We start from the raw sequence: 18,449 nt of genomic DNA on the forward strand, positions 1-18,449 counted from the left end.
GCTTTGGGACGAACTATACACTTTAAAACTTGCAATGACAGTCAGCGTTGAATGAAAACCTTCTTTTTTCCCCCCACAGCCTTTGATTAAATGAAATATTACTATTTAGACAGCACTGTTACTTATATACTTTGATTTAAACTCTTTATTTTCCTTCTAAATAGTATTTTCTTATGCAAGTTTTCTTAGTTTGTCACAGTGCCTTTAAATTACCTTGAATATTGTGATGACAGTCTGCCTTGCGGTAAATAAACAAACATTTCTACATGAAGCGTTAATGTCCTTGTGCTTTGTAGCTTTTGAAAACACTGGGGGGGAAAAAATGGATAAATTCAAGAAGGTTTTTTTTTTGCCTTTAATTGGATGTAATTAAGTTGTAAAATAGAAACCTCAACTATGAAGCAAACTAAACACATCTCCACTTTTCCGTCTTCAGCTTAGCGTCTGTGTGTAGTCTACAACCAACCACTCGAGGAGCAAGCGCAGGCTCAAGTTGCCAGGAAAACTGTATGAAATCTTCTTTCTGAGTCAGAAGCTTCCCAAACACTTTACTAGACCTTTAAGAGGATTGAGCCTTGATTTTAGTGGAGGGGAAAAAAGATAAATAGAGACTTTAATCATACTCATACTCAAACCTTTAAAGAAACAAACAACAAAGCATTATTTTTTACTTTTGAATTAAATCATGAGCTGATCTTCCCCTTAAGGACAAACGATGCAGACGACAAGAACACAGACAGACTGAGACTGAGGTGTCACCTGCAGCCACGCTCCTATTGGCAGTCTTGTATAAAGTACTTGAAAGCAATACTTGAGCAAAAGTACAAGTATCTTACCAGAAAATGACTTTGGTAGAATTCAAAGTCAATATTTTAGAATATTACTTGAGTAAAAGTGCCTGACATTTACTGTACTTAAGTATCAAAAGTCATTTTCTGATATATAAAATGTATGTGTGTTTTAAGTCCACTTGGAGCCGAAATCTGCGGTTTATCTGCGTGAGCTAGCTAGCTAGCTTACCTGTTGGCCGCTCAGTTGACAGCTGAGAGCTAAAACAACTGATAGCTGAAACCCGCCGTCAGGAGTGTACCACAGACACCCACAGACACCCACAGACAGGAGACCAGAGGCTCGGTGTCGGACGCGGAAAACAACGAGCCACCAATGTGTTTTAAGTCGACTTGGAGCCAAAATCTGCAGCTAACTGCTGAGCGGCTAACAGCTGGTGCTGCTAAAAACAACTAGCAATAACAAACACACATACCGTCACCAACTAACGAGTAACGAAGAGGGTTAAGGGGAATGTATCGGAGTGAAAGTATACATTTTATGAAGGAAATGTAGTGGAGTAAAAGTGAAAGTTGTCATTTGTACTTCATTACATTACAACACTGCCTATCGGACAATATTAGCTCTCACTCACCCTGGTGTGCACGACTACTTACCTCTCGACAGAAAAATAACTTTCAACACTGTTCACTCATCGCCTCAGATAAATGAGACGTTGACTCACTTTCCCACAGAGTTCAATTTAAACAGAGTTACTTTTGCCCCGGTTGGTTATTAAATATACTCCTACTTCCTGCTTGACTTCACACAGGAAACCGCAGTGTAGTTTTATAGTTAAAATCTCACACATTATTGTGCCACAGTTTTTGTTTTCAGAAACTTGACAAAATGAAACGCTGCGTTTACACTTTATTGTTTTTTCCCCCACACGAGACCTGATTGGACAAAGTATGTTCATTTCCTGTTTCACACATTTGAGTGTATAAATGTTTTTGTCGATTGAAAATACAAGCGCACTGTAACACCTCAGGTGTTGTTGAATAAATGACTATTTCCGTTTTTTACGCGTCATTTGTTATTATCAAACTTTTCCATCAGCTTTGAGCAGACGAAGGAGGAAATCAGCAGCAGCTCAAGTTTCCACCTGATTCCTAACATCTGTATGAGTATCCCATATGAGTTAATAAATAAGCTAATTATCAATGACATGTCATTTCTTCAAGAGGCCTTTTCAGTGTATTATTTTAAATCCCAAACAGCTTCCTTGTGGACGGCTCCTTTCCTCACCCTTTTCTTCTCTGTTGACATAACATGATGAAAGGGCACGAAGCAGCTGTTATTTACTCTGCCGCGCACAAAGCGAGAGAAAATGACTCATTGACGGGGTGAGTGTGTTTTTTTTTAGGTCCAAGTCATTTTCACTCTTTATAAACCTGTTATAAAAAGTGAGTGTAAATAAATAACCCACTCGTTATTTCCTGCGCTTTCCTAAGAGCGGCTAAACAAGACGACTTTAAAAGTCATTAAAGGTTATCGCACCAAACAGAAAAAAAAAAAAAAGGATTCTCTTAAAGCCTCTTTGTGTTGATGCTGCCAAACTCGCACTGACTTTCTAAGAGGAAACACTTTGTGCAGAAGGAGCCACTTTTGCTCAATGAAATTACAAGTTGAAAGCTTGGCGGTGGTGTCGCGGAGCACATGTGGTCGTGGAAGAGTTGCTTATAACCTAACATTAACTTCTTCTCTCCCCCCCTCCACCCCCTCCACCTACGTCTGACGAATGTGTTTGGACTCCAGCTGAGTTCATTCAGGAAAATGATTTTGCAGAACAAAACAACTTTGTTTTTCAGTCGAGTAAGCATGTCGCGGCGGCGGCGAGGCGCGACCACATCCTCTCGCAGCCCCCCCTGAACTTTGTAATCAAGCGTTTTCCCCACACTGAAATTTACGCTCGCCGACACCACTGCAGAGGGCCCGAGCCGGGCACACATGCATCGGATCATTAACGCGACCGTGCACAGGTTATCGATCGCGTCCTTGGCGTTGCGGGAGGGGGGGAAGGGGGGGTGGTGGTTGTGTGGTCGCCGCCCGCATGTTGCTGTGGCACCGCGGCGAGCCAAAAGCGGGGAGCAGGGCAGGGCAGAACAACCCAACCTGATCAATTATTCACAACGTCTCTGCACGACACCACTGTCTGCCAGTGGGATGGATGAATAGCTCGATGGATGGATGGATGGATGGATGAGAGCAAATAAGATGAGCAGACAGAAGAGCGCTGTGTACTTGTTACAGAGAACAGGATGCTCCCTGACAAATTTGCACACATTATTCAGCACAGCCACTCCTCTGTCATCACTGCGCGCACACACACACACACTCTCACAGCATCTCTACTTGGTGTTCTCTCACCATCTTCTGTTTCCTATTATCCCTGAACAATCTACATGGAACTGTAACAAGTAAGAAGTGTTTTAACGCGTGTGTGTGTGTTCATTTCAGTCGTGGTAGCAGTATTAGACTGTGAGGACTTTTTTTATCCATCTTTGTGAGGACATTTCGCCAGGCTCCTCTCGTCTTTAAAGGGCTTTTTGAGGGTTAAGACCTGGGTTTCGGTGTTAGGCATACACTAATGGGGATGGTTAAGGTACGAGTAAGGGGCGAGGGAATACATCGTGTTTATGAGTGTGCTCACTAAGAATGCTCCAGGGGAATATGTGTGCGTAATAGAGAGAGTTACTAAGAGAGAGAGAAAGAGACTCAGGGTCATGTGTCTCCCATTTTGAGCCACACATTTAAAATTGCCACTCTCTCAAAAGCATAGGAAACAGGAAATGATGACACATACAAGGAGTAGCGATAATAACAGCGATACAGGCAAGGATTCAGGAAGATGTGACGTGATACAGCGGAAAGCTGTGGAGCAGCTTACTCAGTGGTGACCTTGTGTTGAGATTTTGTCAAATACAGTTTTCTAAAGTTAGTCCTGCAATCGTCCATCTACACCTTATCGTTCGTTTTCGTCCTCCACACAATCCTAATCCTTCTCAGTTTGTCAATTCTGCCACTGGGAGTACATAACTAATTGATATGTGTTCACCCCTAATGGACATTTATGTGTTCTCGGGAGAGAGGAAGAGAGATGGAAACCATTTTGCATCAACAAATACGAGCGTAAAACCAGAAAAAGGTGCGAGGAGGGAAGGGGGAAAAAAAAACAAATGTTTGGAGGCGAAGCTGCAAATGAGAAAGAGGATGAGGAACTAATTAAGCCTTACAGCAGAGGTGGTGGTGGAAATGAGCTACATATCGTCGAGATATTGCAGCACAAAGAGATCGACAATAAAGCTGAGCAGAGCTTATCGTGTTTACATGTAGAAAAGACAGAGTGTGAAGAAGAAGAAGAAGAAGAGGAGACTGAGTGAGTGAGGGTCTCTCTCTATAGGTGTCTGAAGAACTGCCATGTGCTTCCATGTCCAGATTGCCCGACAGGCCCGAGATGGAACTGACGTTGATCCTTCCAGTTAAGCTCAGGTCTTCAAGAGCTTCTTTCCTGATTGAACGACCCAGAAATGCTTTTGCTCAATTGTATTTAATAATAAGAGTTCTCTCTACCGCTCTATGATTATATTGCAATACGTGGATTATCACAGACCCGTTGTATCGTGGTCCATGTATGGTATGGTGAGGTGCCCCCAACATCACCAACTCTTACACACTGGATCTTCGACTGGGAGATGCGTTTTGTTGTTTTATGAACAGCTCATTTGTTGAAAAGGCCGCACGACTTGCAGTGTTTCCACTGCATTCAGTGCTCATAGATTACGAAGCACACGCTGCCAACGTTTCCCACGGTCATTAATATCAATGGGCCACTAATGACGATCACACATACTGTAAATTACACAATGGAGCACCTAAAGCTGCAAATTAAGACACAGGAGACAAAACATGTGTCATTGACAACGATTAAGCCATTTCATTTAATTTAAAACTAGTTTGACTTGAATGAGCGTGGACTGCAGCGTCCCACGGACACTTCACAGGGGGAAACAACACTGGCATGCACCACATGTTATTTACATCAGCAATTACTCTGTCGACTACTGCTTTGATTACTCAATTAGATGTTTGGTCTAAAAAAAAGTGTCTGAAAATGTTTCCCAAACCTCAAAACCATGATGTTTCCAAGTGTCTTGTTTAGTCCAAACCAAAGTGAATCAGTTTTAATGATTTCTTTGTCACACGGAGCAAAGAAACCAGAAACTATTCACATGAAAGAAGCTGAAACCAATCCCAAAAAAAGTTAGAAAAGAGACCTTTCAGCGAAACTGAGCATTACATTCAGCTTCTTTTTTTTCTTCTCTCTACGCTACGCAAACGTCATAACTGCCATGAATGCACTTCAGTGGGAACACGGCGAACGCAGCTTCACTCTGTCTTTGCTTTTTAAATGGATGTGGATGGATGTGATGGTGCGGCTTGTCATGTGTGCATGTGAAAGACAGAAAAGAGGGAATGTCTGTGAGTGAGTGAGTGTGTGAGTGCGGGAGTGAGACAATAAGCTCTGTGTCCATGCTCTGCAGAGCCTGCAGCGGGCCGCCCTGCCTGGCCAACCTCACGCCCTGCACGAGACAGCTGTTCCTCTGCCACATAAATAAAGACGGGGTGTGGGGGGGGAGAAAAAGGGCACGAGAGACAGAAGAGAAAGAGATAGTGAAAACAAACACTCATTGAAAACATAAAATAAGATTCAGACAAAGCCAGAAAAAGGGGGGAGCTGAGGCAGCACTTTCAGTGAAGGATTACAGCAGTGGCTCACGAGCACTGGTGTTTCATTAATGTTAAATCTTTCTTATCGGAGCAATATTAGAAAATATTGCTGGGCCATTTCCCTTGTTTCGTTGATGAGGAGTCCACTGGATCGTATCAGTGCTGATAATGCGCCTCATTAAGAGGAAACTGATCCACACTCGGTTTGTGGCACAATTAAAGCTCCTGTAGACAAAATGTAGCGGTGGTGAATATTTATAGTTACTCAGTTTTTTATTCCAAGTGCACTGAGGGCTGTATTAGAACCATAAGGCCCCTTTCACCGCAGGAACTTCTCTCGTTTACCTGGGATTTTGGAAAAACCTTTGGCACGTTTCCACCGAAATTACCCGGGGAGGAAAACGTTCCCTCGACTCCAAACTTTCACTGAAAGAATTATCTTCTCGCGACAAGGGACTTTTCAGATTACCAGGAGCTCTAGAGGGACGGTTCAGTGTGTCGAAGAACGCTGATTGGCGGAACGATTTTTGCAGCTGTTTAAGGCAGAGTGGCCGCGACCCACAAAAAGAAGACGAAGAACGATTTTTATAAAATATGGAGCAAAAGAAAGAGTTAGGGTTAGTTGTTTTCTGGATCTTTGTTCTGTTCTCTGATCTGTTTCTTATAATGTATTCACTTAATCGCGTCACACTCACACACTTAATACTGTTAATATTTTTGCAAACTTTGATGAGTGCTGAATCAGACAGTTTAAATATTGGAGGCAGAGGAAAAAAAAAAGTCTGAATAAAGAAAATGAATAAAAAACATTTGCATTTGTAAATCAGACATGTGTGTGTGGGTTCACTATCTTTTTTTTGATGAACGCGTTATATTTACATTGACAATGCACTGGTTATAAAGAGCCAACGTGTTGAAAGCTTGTGTCAAAAGCAGCAGCGGTAGGAGGAGGAGGAGAAGAAGAAGGTCAACTCTGGTCCAAAGAGGAAGAGAGAGAACAATCGTCCTTCCTCTGACCCCGGAACAAGGTCTCACAGTCAGACTGTGGCTGGTTCTACATTTATATCTTCCTCTCTGACTCATTGATTTCCTTCTAATCGGCCTCTTTTCACCTTTTACCTCTATTCATTTCACTCAAGGCATCATCCTTCAACATTTCCTCTCCTCTCCTCTCCTCTCCTCTCCTCTCCTCTCCTCTCCTCTCCTCTCCTCTCCTCTCCTCTCCTCTCCTCTCTCTGTGGGGAATGGCCCAGTAATGCCAGACTAATAAATCATTCATGACACCCACCCTCCCCTCCCCCTCCCTCGTCCTGCATCCTGCCATCCTCCTCTCCCTTGCTGCCTGACTGTAGTGGTGACCACATGACCACACCCGCTGCAATCTTTATACACACACACGGGCAGAAAAAGGAAGAGAAGAGTTAATCATCTCTCTCTCTCTCTCTTTTTCTCCTGGCTTGCTCCGACATGGGCTTCGATTACTTAAAAACACGCATCATAAAACCGGACGTGGGAGGCAGAAGCTTTGCGTCGGTTACAATACAAACACGTACGTCAAAGCCCAGACAGGTCATCGTCATCATCGCCACACCAGACAGACAGACAGACAGACAGACAGACAGACAGACAGAGACAGCGGTAGGGGGTATGAGGAGAGACTGAAAGATACGCACAGAGGAGGAGAAGGAGAAGGAGGGATGAGTGTGAGTGCATTAGAGGGATGTAACACATCTCTGCACAGTTCTTGTGTGTGGGATGTGTTTAATGCGTAGATAGGCAGTTGGGGTGTCAGCGCATGAGTGTGTGTTTGTGACAACCTCGGGACAATCAGCCCCGACCTCCCGTATTTTCCAGCGGATAAGTCGTTTTTAGTAGGTTTACGGCCTATATTTAGAAGCGACTTATACGTCAATACGCTATGTCCTATGACCACAAGAGGGCACCATCCAAGCCAAGGTCGACAGTTTCCACGCATTCCCTCCTCACGTTTGACATCACAAAAAGAAATGCGACTTATAGACCGATGCGACTTATATAGGTTTCTTTTTCTCTTCATGACGTCATTTCTGACAGATGCGACAAATACTCCGGAAAAGACGATAGTTATTTTCATTCTGTCTCGATGACGCAGACAGCGCCGCATGTGTGACGCGTGACATGGCTCGTGCCAATTTGCCCCTCGTACATCATTAATTGAATAAGCCTCTCACTCGATCATGTGCCTCAGTCGCAAATTTGGCTGCTCACGCACTCCTTCAGAGAGTGCGACGACGGCGTCATTCTGTCAGACACACGAAGAGCAGAGGGGTCGCCGTGCAGCCACCGATGCTTCACAGGGTCCCACAAAACCAATGTATGCTAATGTTCTGTGCATGTGCGTGACCTGTTAAATTGCTTTTAAAAACCTCTCAAAAAAAAAACTGCCCACACATCACAAAAAAAGTCCATCCCTTTACACCCTGCGCTGAAACTATTAATCTTGTGGTAACAATGTCGGTTAATGCGTTAAACTGTGAAACTACAACACGTCCTGCACTTTTGAACTTTGTTTAAAGAGGAGTTTAGAGTGACATGAACCTTTAATAATCTACTAACTAAACCGTTTAAATGCGATTTAGCCTATTAAGTCGTGATGGAGCAGATTTTACATTTTTTCCTAATACAAAATGGATTTAGATGAACTCTACTTCCTGCCTTCAAGGCACTTGTGCTCTATTTCAGTGAACATTAAAGGGTCCAGTGTGCAAAATTGAGGAGGGTTAATTGGCAGAAACTGAACTTACCCTTAAGTATGTTTGTATAATATATCACATTTCATATGTCCCACGTGCCGAGCGACAGTCGAGATTAATAACTAATAGGAGGCAGAGCTTAGTCACTTCCACTTCCCTTAAAGCGCAGAGTGACAAAAGGGAACAATATTTCACCGCCGCGAACAGACTGATCTAATGTTCCAGCCTCGGTTCTCCTCGCATGAATCACCACTGAAGTGCGCTCGCTTTCCATCCTTTTACTGTCACTGTCTGTGTCTGGCTGCTTCTTATCACCAATAATGCTTCGCAAAGCGCTTGTCAGTAAGCAGTGGCTTAATAAATCATCCTCCTCCCGTCTCATCAAAAGCCCCGAGTCAATCCCAAGTCACTGTAAGTGCATTAATACATACAGGAAAGACAAGTCACCCTTGGATGAATAAACTCTATTCAGTACATCTGATCATTAGCCCTCCATCAACACCTCAACAGCTTAAATCCTCATCATCATTTTATATAAAATAATGTACATTAAGCCACAAATCTACAAAATCCTCAGTGTACGGCTCCTACAATCGTTTAAATCAGAAGAAATCCACGACTGAATTCATTACCAACAACTCTCTTATTTCCGAGAACATGAAAATTCATAAAATGTGACTATGTCCTGGCTTCTGTGCTCCTCTATGACGCTTAAATGACTTTATTTGAATTTGTGGACAAAACAAGACGTTGGAGGATGATCAAATTTAAAAAAAAAAAAAGAGTAAAGTTCATTCTGTAGTGCTGGATTCATCACAATTTTGCTATAAATAAATGTAAAGGGCTGATACATTTGTGAAATTGTGCTTCCCAACCTCAGTTTCCCCCGAGTCGAGAAACATCTTCATTCTTTTCATTCTTGTCACTGGTGGGCACGTAACAAAGAAACAAAAGGAAGCTATTTCTCGACTCAGGTGACACTGAGGTTGGGACAAATACTAGGGGTGGTATTTTCAAAAATACTAGTAACACAAAGCTAAATGCAAATCGGTGAAATATTCCTTTAAGAAACTCACATTTGCCCATGATGTCGGGGTTTTTTCGGAAGCGAAATAAGGAGCGACAGTTTGGCTGGAAGCATGTGACGGGGCCCCTGCTGGTTCCTGGAGCCCACTTTGGGAACCACGGGTTTACACTATTTGGCAGTGCCTCGTTCACTGACAGTACTGTGTGTGTGTGTGTGCCATAGATAGCATGTTCATTTAATGAGTGAATAATATCCCCTCGCATGCCCAATGAGCTGTGGGTTGGGGGGGCGGGGGGGGCATGGACCAGTGGCAGGAGGGGTGATGACAACACAATAGGAGAGTTAGGGAGTGTGGGAACCAATTCTCCACAGAACAATAGACACTTCCCAGTGGCCACAACATGCCCATTCACTATCAGCTGCTGGGCCTGCGTCGCACGGTGCTGAATATGCACCAGCTCAGCACAATGCTGCTTTTTCCCCAAACAAGACCAGACTGTTTCCTATCCCAAAGACAACACAGGCCGACTCTAGTCTACACACAGCCTCGTTCTCATGGAAGGACTCTCTTTCTCACTCAATCCATGTCTCTGTGGAGCTCTTGTCAGTGCGCTTACGTGGCGTTTGGAAAATACTGTTTTAGTCTAAAATGTTAGTCCGACTAAAACCAGACAACTGAAAAACCCAGATAAGGCAATGACTGGTGCATTTATATGTTCAGTTGGATCTAAGGCGGGGCTCTGTGCGTGCTTGTCCACACTGCCACCCGAAAATGATAGTCGGCACAAAGAACAGTAAGAAAAACATGGCAAAATGGCAGAATTTTAAAGTGTAACGAGCCCTCCTCTTCTGCAGCTAACTCCGCCCAACGCCTGATGTAAAAAAAAAATCAATGACAAGAAGTAGGCGGAGAGCTGAGTGAGGGAAAGAAGGGAGGGGGTGTGGTCCGGTCTTTTGCATTGGACGCTCACACAATACTTTGAGTACAATAGTTAAGTAGCAAGTTGCAGGCATCATGGTAGCGACCATTAAAAAGGTTTTTTTTTCATTGCACTTGATCCGAAATAGACTGAAACATAAGTGGATTCCGTGGCGTAAGTCAGCCCATTATTGGGGAATATTACTTAACATGACTAGGGATCGATGACGAGCATTTTTCAAAATGTCCATTTTGACTTTTGACAACTTGCTTTGCCAGATAGCGCCTCGAATAAAACTACAGCGTTACCAGCGAGTGAAGCCGAGTGCCTGGCAGTCACTCTCTGTTGTCTGGCTGCAGGGGATAAGCCAGCGAGCTCTAGCAGCATCTTTTAAAGTTGTTTTACTGCACCTGTAGGTTGCTTCTTCGTCATTTTCCGTCTTCGTCTGATTGGACTATTGACTCTATACTGCCCCCTAGAATTTCCCGTGGTATTGCTCCGTTTCGCCCGTCATCGTAAGCTCGCCCGTGTGGCGCGCAAAAAGTACAGACCGAGTAAAAATGGGCGTTATCAATGTAATTTGTGATTAAAAAGGGGAGGAGTCTAAGGAAAGCCTGGACTGGGAAATCCAATGGCAAAATCTGAACGCAGTAGCAGGTGTGTGACCAGAGAGAGGCAGTAGATGAGCCGATTTCTCTCACAACCTGTATCATTTTTGACACTTCACACTAAACCGTGAAGATTTGCACCAGGATTAGCAAATAAGATTACTAGAGATTACATATGTACACTAGTTTTCACCTGAAAAAAGCACTTTAAAGTTCAGCGATGGCTTGAAGACGTGGCCTGTAACAGCCTGGTCCTTACAAGCTGAAAGGGGGCAACGGTCAATAAATTGATACCGTGCTGGTTCTTCTATACTGAGACAAGGGAAGTAAACCAAGTAAATGGCTACAACTGTCCCTGGAATTAACTGTGCATGGAGATGTACCGAGTCTCTCTCACACACACACACACACACCGACAGTTAGGAGGAGGGAAGGAACGAGGCCAGGGATTGTGGAGACGGCAGAATCTGGGGCTGCCAACGCTGCAACTAGGCCATGCTTTCTCTCCACCAGAGCTGCTGGTGGTGGTGGAGATATTCTGGGCTGAAACGTTATTAGCGTAACCCAGTTTACCCAGCACCAGGTGACTGTTGAGAGAATCACTCCCCGCAGGGACTCACTCGCTCTCAAGGACAATGCACACCATGTGGTGGGAAGGTGGAGGGAGGCAAACTAGAGGAGGAGGACAAAAAAAAACGCTGCTGGAGACGTACGTACATGGATAAATTAATGGGAATGGGAATTAGTGTGAATCTGTGTAAGCGAGTGAATATTATCCCGACACACTCATATCATGGTGTTTAACATAAAACATAACTATTCTGCAATAAAGCCAAAGGCAAGACCAGGAATATAAGATACAAGATAACAAAGTATTATAGTTTCTGTTAGTTTTGACTATCCGGCCTGTCGTTTGTTGTCATATTTGTGTTCATTAACCGCAGTTTTTGTTTGTTGTGACTATCATAGTGTTGTACCAATACTGTGCAGCCCTAGTTTATTGATTCATGACATAAAGCGAAATCATAGATTTGAAGCTGAGCCACATCTGTCCGGTCTGTCTTTAAAATGGAGCATTTAAACCAAGCAATAAATGATGTTGAGCACTATTGCTACAAACACAGCTATGTGCACAGTAGCAGTGGGAGTAGTGTTGTGCAGGAAGTAACACATTGGTGGCAAAAAACAGAGCAGAAGAAGAAGAAATGAGCATGTTTGCCCAGGTCTTATGTTCCCATTGATGCCGATCTGAGCCAAAGCATTTGACCCAGGTGTGAGTGCAGACTAAACAAACTAGATCCGCAACTACCAACTGATTCTGTTCTCAATTGACTGAGTTAAGAAAAGTTAAAATGTCAATCAGTGTTTTTCAAACCTTGAAATGACGATGTTCTCAAAAAGTCTTATTTTATCCATCCATCCATTCATCTCCTAACACTTTATCCTCCACATGAGGGTCATCGGGGTCGCTGGTGCCAAATCCCAGCTGACATATTGCAAACGGTGGGGGACAGGTTGCCAGTCCATCAAAGGACCACAACCATCCACACTCACACTCAATGTCAAGGGTCTAATTTAGTGGTGGGATTTAAACACGTCTTCTAAGAGATTTAATCCATCACGGGCTTATTTTATCCACAAACCAAATAAATATGATTCAAATTGTTTTGTGGAGCAGGGGAAACTCGAAAACATTGACATTTAAGAGCTTAACACTTAGTTTGAAAGCTTGTTTTCATTATTTACAAAAAAAACAAGTTTTACCGAAGACGGCCACTTCCCCTCTGAGAAGTGGAGCTCGGTATCGGGAGGAATCGGTATCGGACAGTGGCATCGTGCCACCACGGCTACTTTGTCGCCTCGGGGCTGATCAGCCAAGCCTGTTGCATGTGGAGGTTTAAAAGCCTCGTAGCGCTTTTGTTGCCTGCGGTTTTCCTTCACGACTCATCCGACACAGATCTCTCACACGGAGATTATCTGACAGTGATCATCGAGAGTCTGCTGCACGTTTGATGACGTCGCGCAGACGCCTGCTCTGCTGCTCTGCCATTTCACTTCCTACAAACTCCTCACCGTACAACACTGACTGAGAAGGCTGCCTGTGAGCCTCGTGGTCGGATCGGCGTTAATCTTTAGTCTTAAAATCCGACCTTTAACGCGCATTATATCCAGCTATCCGTGTCGCGGTGCTTTTTTTCCCCCCTCGTGTCAACGCGTCTCCTACCTGCATGGAGTCGGCGCTGATTATCTCCCCCTGAAGCCGTTTCACGACCTCCATCGCCAGCTTGGACTTGCCGGTGCCGGTGGCCCCGAGAATCACCACCAGCGACGGGACCATCGCTCTCCGCAGGGCGCAGCGCACGCCGAGAGTGGACGCCGCCATGATGCCGCTTGCCTCGGCGCTCAGCTGACGCACGCACGCGCATGCGCAGACACAGCGAGGGAGCGAGAGGTGGGTTCTGTTGCCGGGCAACAGGCAGCCGTTACTGTGGCAACACGTCCTGCCTTCATGACGGCGAATAAATGTTATTATATGTTGTAACATGTTCATAGTTGTAATCACGGCTGCTGCTGCTTTGACTCTTGATAAACTGCAGTCAAACCGGTTATAAATGATCGATTAAAAGAGTCTCTTCCACATGTGTATCATTGCAGCAGCAGAGACTGCAGAATAGTTGGCATTGTTTCTATGGAAACAGTCAGAGACCCGAGGCAGCGCGAGCAAAGATGCTTGTTGCCATGGCAAAGATGCCAGAACGTGTTACACTGGAGACAGAGAACAGGGAGAGGGAGCTGGTGTTCACTCATACAGGTGTTTTGTTTTCTTTAATGGTTAACAAATGAGAGCCTGATTTAAGAGGATATACCGTAGAAACAGTGATGTATAGATGAGACAGAGGCAAACACGTTCATTAAGGAGGTCAAACCATGAAATTTATTTATTTTCTGACTTACTCTTCATACATAGAGGCTTATGAGGTACAGAAAAAAACAAAACAAAACAAAAAAAGGCTCTGAAAATCACAATAATTTAACTCCCAAAGTAAGCAAGCCATATCCACTGCTACCAAACAAAATATGAGGCATAACCCGCTGCTGGGGACGTGCCAAAAAAATCTATAATCTGTGCTACTGGTGGATTGTGCTGAAAGGGGAAACTTTATTGAAGAAATGAAAGTATCTTTCTTCAAACATCCTGAATCCTCTGATCAAATCATCTCTCTCTCTTCGTGTGGTTTCTGAGGTCATGTTGCACGTTAACAGCATGTCATATTAGGTTGTTGGGGTTGTTTTTTTTCTTTGCTCTCTTTTCATCAGGTACAGTATAAAAGCCTATCACATGAACTATAGATAACAAGGTTTCCTGAGTGCTGGTTTGAAGCAGGAGGGTGCTACTCACAGAGATAGAGTCGTGTACAGTACTAAATTCTGGGCTACAGTGTTCGCTGTGGCATGGCTTATGTTGGGGGTCAAGGAGGAGCACCGGGCTTGAAGTGAGAAGCAGAGAAAAGAAAAAGGAGGTGACTTTAAAGTCCCTGAAACTAAACACAGACAAAAAGGTTTACGTCAGTAAATCCTGCTAAAGCCGCACAAGAGCGTATTACAGCTATAGTGACTGGATTGAACACGGGAGCTTTTTTTTCACTCCAGAGTGAGAGAGAGAGAGAGACTTTCCAGCACTTAATCCACCAGTAGAGCCCGCCAGCTACATAACAAAAACAGTCATTAGCTCACAATGAAACACAACTCCGTAGGAAAATATAGTATAAAACTTTTGTCAACCCTTGACTTGTACAAATAAGGAAAATAAAACCCACACAGAAAGCAATGAAAACGAGTGGGCAGGAGAAAGAAAACCGTGTTACAAAGTGGCTAGTGTGATCAATGTTCAGTGAGAGGTTTTTTTATTTCGACTCTTTTTTTTTTTTTTCCTTTCATAATCATTTTATTAACAAAAATAGAAGCTTTGAGTTATCTCTGAAACGCCAGCAAAGCCTGGCCCTGGCTTACCCACACAAGGCCCAACAAAAACGAGGATGAGTAAAGTAGACCGCTCTGGTTTTGTTTTCGGGGAAGGGACTGTACAGTAAAGGGTACTATATACATAACATCCAACAGCATCATCTACAGACATGGAAAGGCTTCTAAAGGCTTTACATCAAATGCAAAAAAAAAAGAAAAAGAAAACAGAGAAGATATTACTGTTGGGATTCAGTGGGCTTCATCTCCAAGCAAAAGTTGGCATCTTTTTGAGGACAAACACAGATTCAATTTGAGCTGCTCTCTACAACAGTGTTGTTGTTTAAAAGAAGCAGATATCACCCTTTGGCTGGTCTCATCACAAAACTACTGTAAAAAGGTCACGCTTTACAAGACGGTTGCTTTGAAAACGTCTCGGAGCGACGCCACCGTCTTCTCCGCAATAAAGCTGCAAAACTGTGGGGGCAAACGTGCTGCCGTCAAAACATGACGGGTCTCATGCAACGAGGGGAAACAAACGAGTGTAATCAGAGGGAACCTGCAGGCACATAACTCGGGACTGAGCATGAGCACATTATATCCATCCAGATGTAACATTACTGAAGCATGGCTCAGCACAGTCCAACTATAGACCCCCCCCTCCCTCCTCCCCGTTAACAGAGAGTCATAAATGAAAGAAAGAAGAATTAACAGGAAAGAAGGCAGATGCTGCAGAGAGAGGGTGTGTGTGTGTGTGTGTGTGTGGGGGGGGGGGGGGGTACAAAAGGGAAATGGAAAAGATCACATTAGGAAAAAAGGAACACATCACAGCTGTGCAAGCGCACCTATCACGAGGAGACATCAGACCGGACTGTGCAGCAGTTACACGGCACAGTTGTAGCAGTTGATCGACTGGAAGCTTGCTGCATTCACAGCACTGTCCCCGTTGCAAGCAACAGTTCAGCATCTTTAAATCACGGGGTGGGGGGGGGGGACGGAACAATAAGACAAAATCGAAACCGCGGAAATTATTATTCGGCCCAAAAGATCAGTCCCTAGCTCGCCGTTCAGACCGGCTCGTGGTCTCGTCAACCACTCAGAAGCTAATGTGCAAACCACAAAAATAGAACAAACAGAAGAAAATAAAATAAAACAAAACAGAAACAACCAAAAAAAAATAAAAAATCCACCCGCACTATTCCAAAGTGACAAACTCAAAGTGAACATTAGTGTCTTTTTCTCCTTCATCTAGTCCCATCGAGTTCTGTGAGTAGAGGCGTCGGTTCGCAGCCGACAGCTTGGCACTCAGGATCGCTTCAGCTGCGCCAGCCTCTGCAGCAGCTGCAGCTGCCTGGCTTTCAGCTGCTTCCTCTCCTGAGCCTTCTGCCTCTCGTTGACGTGCAGCTGCTGCAGGTACTCCGTCGCTCGGGTCAGGATCGCGACCTTGGGAGTCTTGGGACAGTCCGCGAGGCCGGGGATCTCGTCCCGCAGGGACAGGAAGCGCGAGCGCAGGTCGTTCCGCCGCTTGCGCTCCAGGAAGTTGTGCGCCTTGCGCTTGTCCGTGTCCTCGCAGTCGGACGACTGGGGGCTGGAGAGGTGGGAGAGGGAGTGGGGCTTTGAGGGAGAGCTTTGGGAATGGGAGGAGGACGAGGAGGAGGAGGAGGAGGAGGAGAGAGGAGATGAAGGCAATGTGGAGGAGGTAGGAGAGGTGGCGCCGAGGTTAGGCGACTCTGACCTAACCCCAGCCACAGTCACATGAGACTTTCTAGTGTCCAAGTTCAGAGGGGCATGGCCGGGCCGGGGCTGGTGGTAATGAGAGTTCTGGTGCGGCTGGGTCACCTGGGTGGAGGCCTCCTGCCGCACCCTCTTCCGGGGCGGCTCAGCAGGTGGGGGGAGAGTGTCCGGTGATGGGGCGGCATAGTTGTGCTGCTGTTGGTGGATGGAGATGTGGAAACGCTTCATGCCGGGGTCGAGGGGGTCAGCGCGCACCGTTATGGTCACAGGCTTACGGGAGTTGACCAGTCGCCGGGGTTTGCGCTGCTGCTGCTGTTGTTGCTGCTGCTTGTGCTCCACGGTCACCACGTCAATCTCCTCTTCGTCATCATCATCATCATCATCATCATCATCCTTGTCATCTTCGTCATCTGAAAAGGGGTCAGAGAAGACACAATTCATTAAAAATGGAAGATTTGTTGTCAAGTGACAGCTGTGTGATCTGCCTCAGTGGAGATACACTCCCTGATCTTCTAACTCCTTAAGGCCTGGGTCGTACTTTCCACATCTGCAGAGGTCCACTAGGGTCCATTCACAAACTTATGTGCAGACTGTAAGTTTGAGACTTTCCAGTCCAGTTCGTGGGGCGCTCGTTATACTCAAAAGACGATGGTCACATACGGTTCTCAAACGTGTACAACTCAGTGCTTAAGGAATACAAGGACTCCTGGTGTGGAATCACGAACGCATGCTGCGGACCCTCGTTAGTCATAAATGTGCAAGTGGAGCACGGCAAGCATGCATGACCCAGACCCCAGTCTATTAAACGCTTCTGTGAAAATATAATCCACACAACCCTAAAAAAAACAAAAAAAAATACACACACACACACACACAGTAACTAATGTTTTGAATCATCACTCCGTTAAGTCAGTTCCTTGAGTGGAAACGCTCTCTCCATTCATTCATTCATTCATTGATGTGGACAGAGAGACGACGAGTGGCCGGGTGACGAGGCTCTTGAGTGAAAAAAAAAACGGCCATTCAAGCCGATTGATATTCCACGCAGCACGGGGGGGGGGGGGGGGGGGGGTTAATAAACCATTTGCTGCTCTACGCGCTGAGTGGAAACAGAGTTATTAAACATAAGTAAAAGGTTTTTATCGACTCTTTTCCCCCCACCACCAGCTGACAAGACTCTTGGGGCAAATTCAGTGCACGTGTGAAATGAAACACACTTTGAGAGTAATTGTGTTTCTATGGATTCAACTGCTCCGAAAGTAAATCATCTTTACCTGAATATCGAGGGACCAGACAAAGAGCTGTGGAGGGAGGGGTTTCAACAGTACATGACAAAAAGATAATCTCACGTTACAAAACTATTAAAGCAGCGCTCTCTCTTCTTCCTTATAAAACTGTTCCCTTTCCTTTCTCTTTAAACTCACACCACCGCACATCCTGAAATTGTGTTAAACAGTGCCTGTGAAAGATTTCTGCAGCTCCAGCCGACCTTCTAAATAGTTAATCCCACTCTATTCACAGCCCTGACTGACTGGGACCAAATCCACCCACTGACACAATTGGCGCTGCAGCCTGTTGAGCAGAGGAATGCAGCAACAAGTTCCCTTTGTGACATTCCATGCACCATTATGCATGACAGGCTCAATATCACATGGCAGCCTACATACCAACACCAAAGTAGGTCTGCAGGCGGGGAACATTTGTATTAGACGGAGTCACTGAAAGAGGCTCTCCTCTCCTCTCCTCTCCTCTCCTCTCAAGTTCCATTAATGTGTGCAATCTTCTTTAAAAACGTGATGCCGGGGAGTGCAGGGGAGAGGATATTGTTATCATAAGTCAGACTGGAGGAACAGGGGAGGGAGAGCAGCTGGTCTGCTGGAGCAGCGCCAAGCAGCAGATGTTTCAATGG

At 45.0% G+C, this 18,449-nt stretch overlaps 2 protein-coding genes across 2 annotated transcripts in view; both read right to left on the reverse strand.

The window, feature by feature from the left end:
• Window positions 1-13,245, reverse strand: part of trit1 (tRNA isopentenyltransferase 1) — a 32,611-nt gene extending 19,366 nt beyond the window's left edge. Inside the window, exon 1 of the mRNA XM_058619643.1 lies at window positions 13,071-13,245. Coding sequence (XP_058475626.1) covers window positions 13,071-13,229 — 159 coding nt within the window. The 5' untranslated portion in view covers window positions 13,230-13,245. The remainder of the gene's footprint in view (window positions 1-13,070) is intronic.
• Window positions 13,246-15,572: 2,327 nt separating this feature from the next.
• Window positions 15,573-18,449, reverse strand: part of myclb (MYCL proto-oncogene, bHLH transcription factor b) — a 5,121-nt gene continuing 2,244 nt past the window's right edge. The window contains exon 3 of the mRNA XM_058619733.1: window positions 15,573-16,950. Coding sequence (XP_058475716.1) covers window positions 16,112-16,950 — 839 coding nt within the window. The 3' untranslated portion in view covers window positions 15,573-16,111. The remainder of the gene's footprint in view (window positions 16,951-18,449) is intronic.

Source organism: Solea solea, chromosome 20 (assembly GCF_958295425.1).
Source record: "Solea solea chromosome 20, fSolSol10.1, whole genome shotgun sequence".
Taxonomy (NCBI): Eukaryota; Metazoa; Chordata; class Actinopteri; order Pleuronectiformes; family Soleidae; genus Solea; species Solea solea.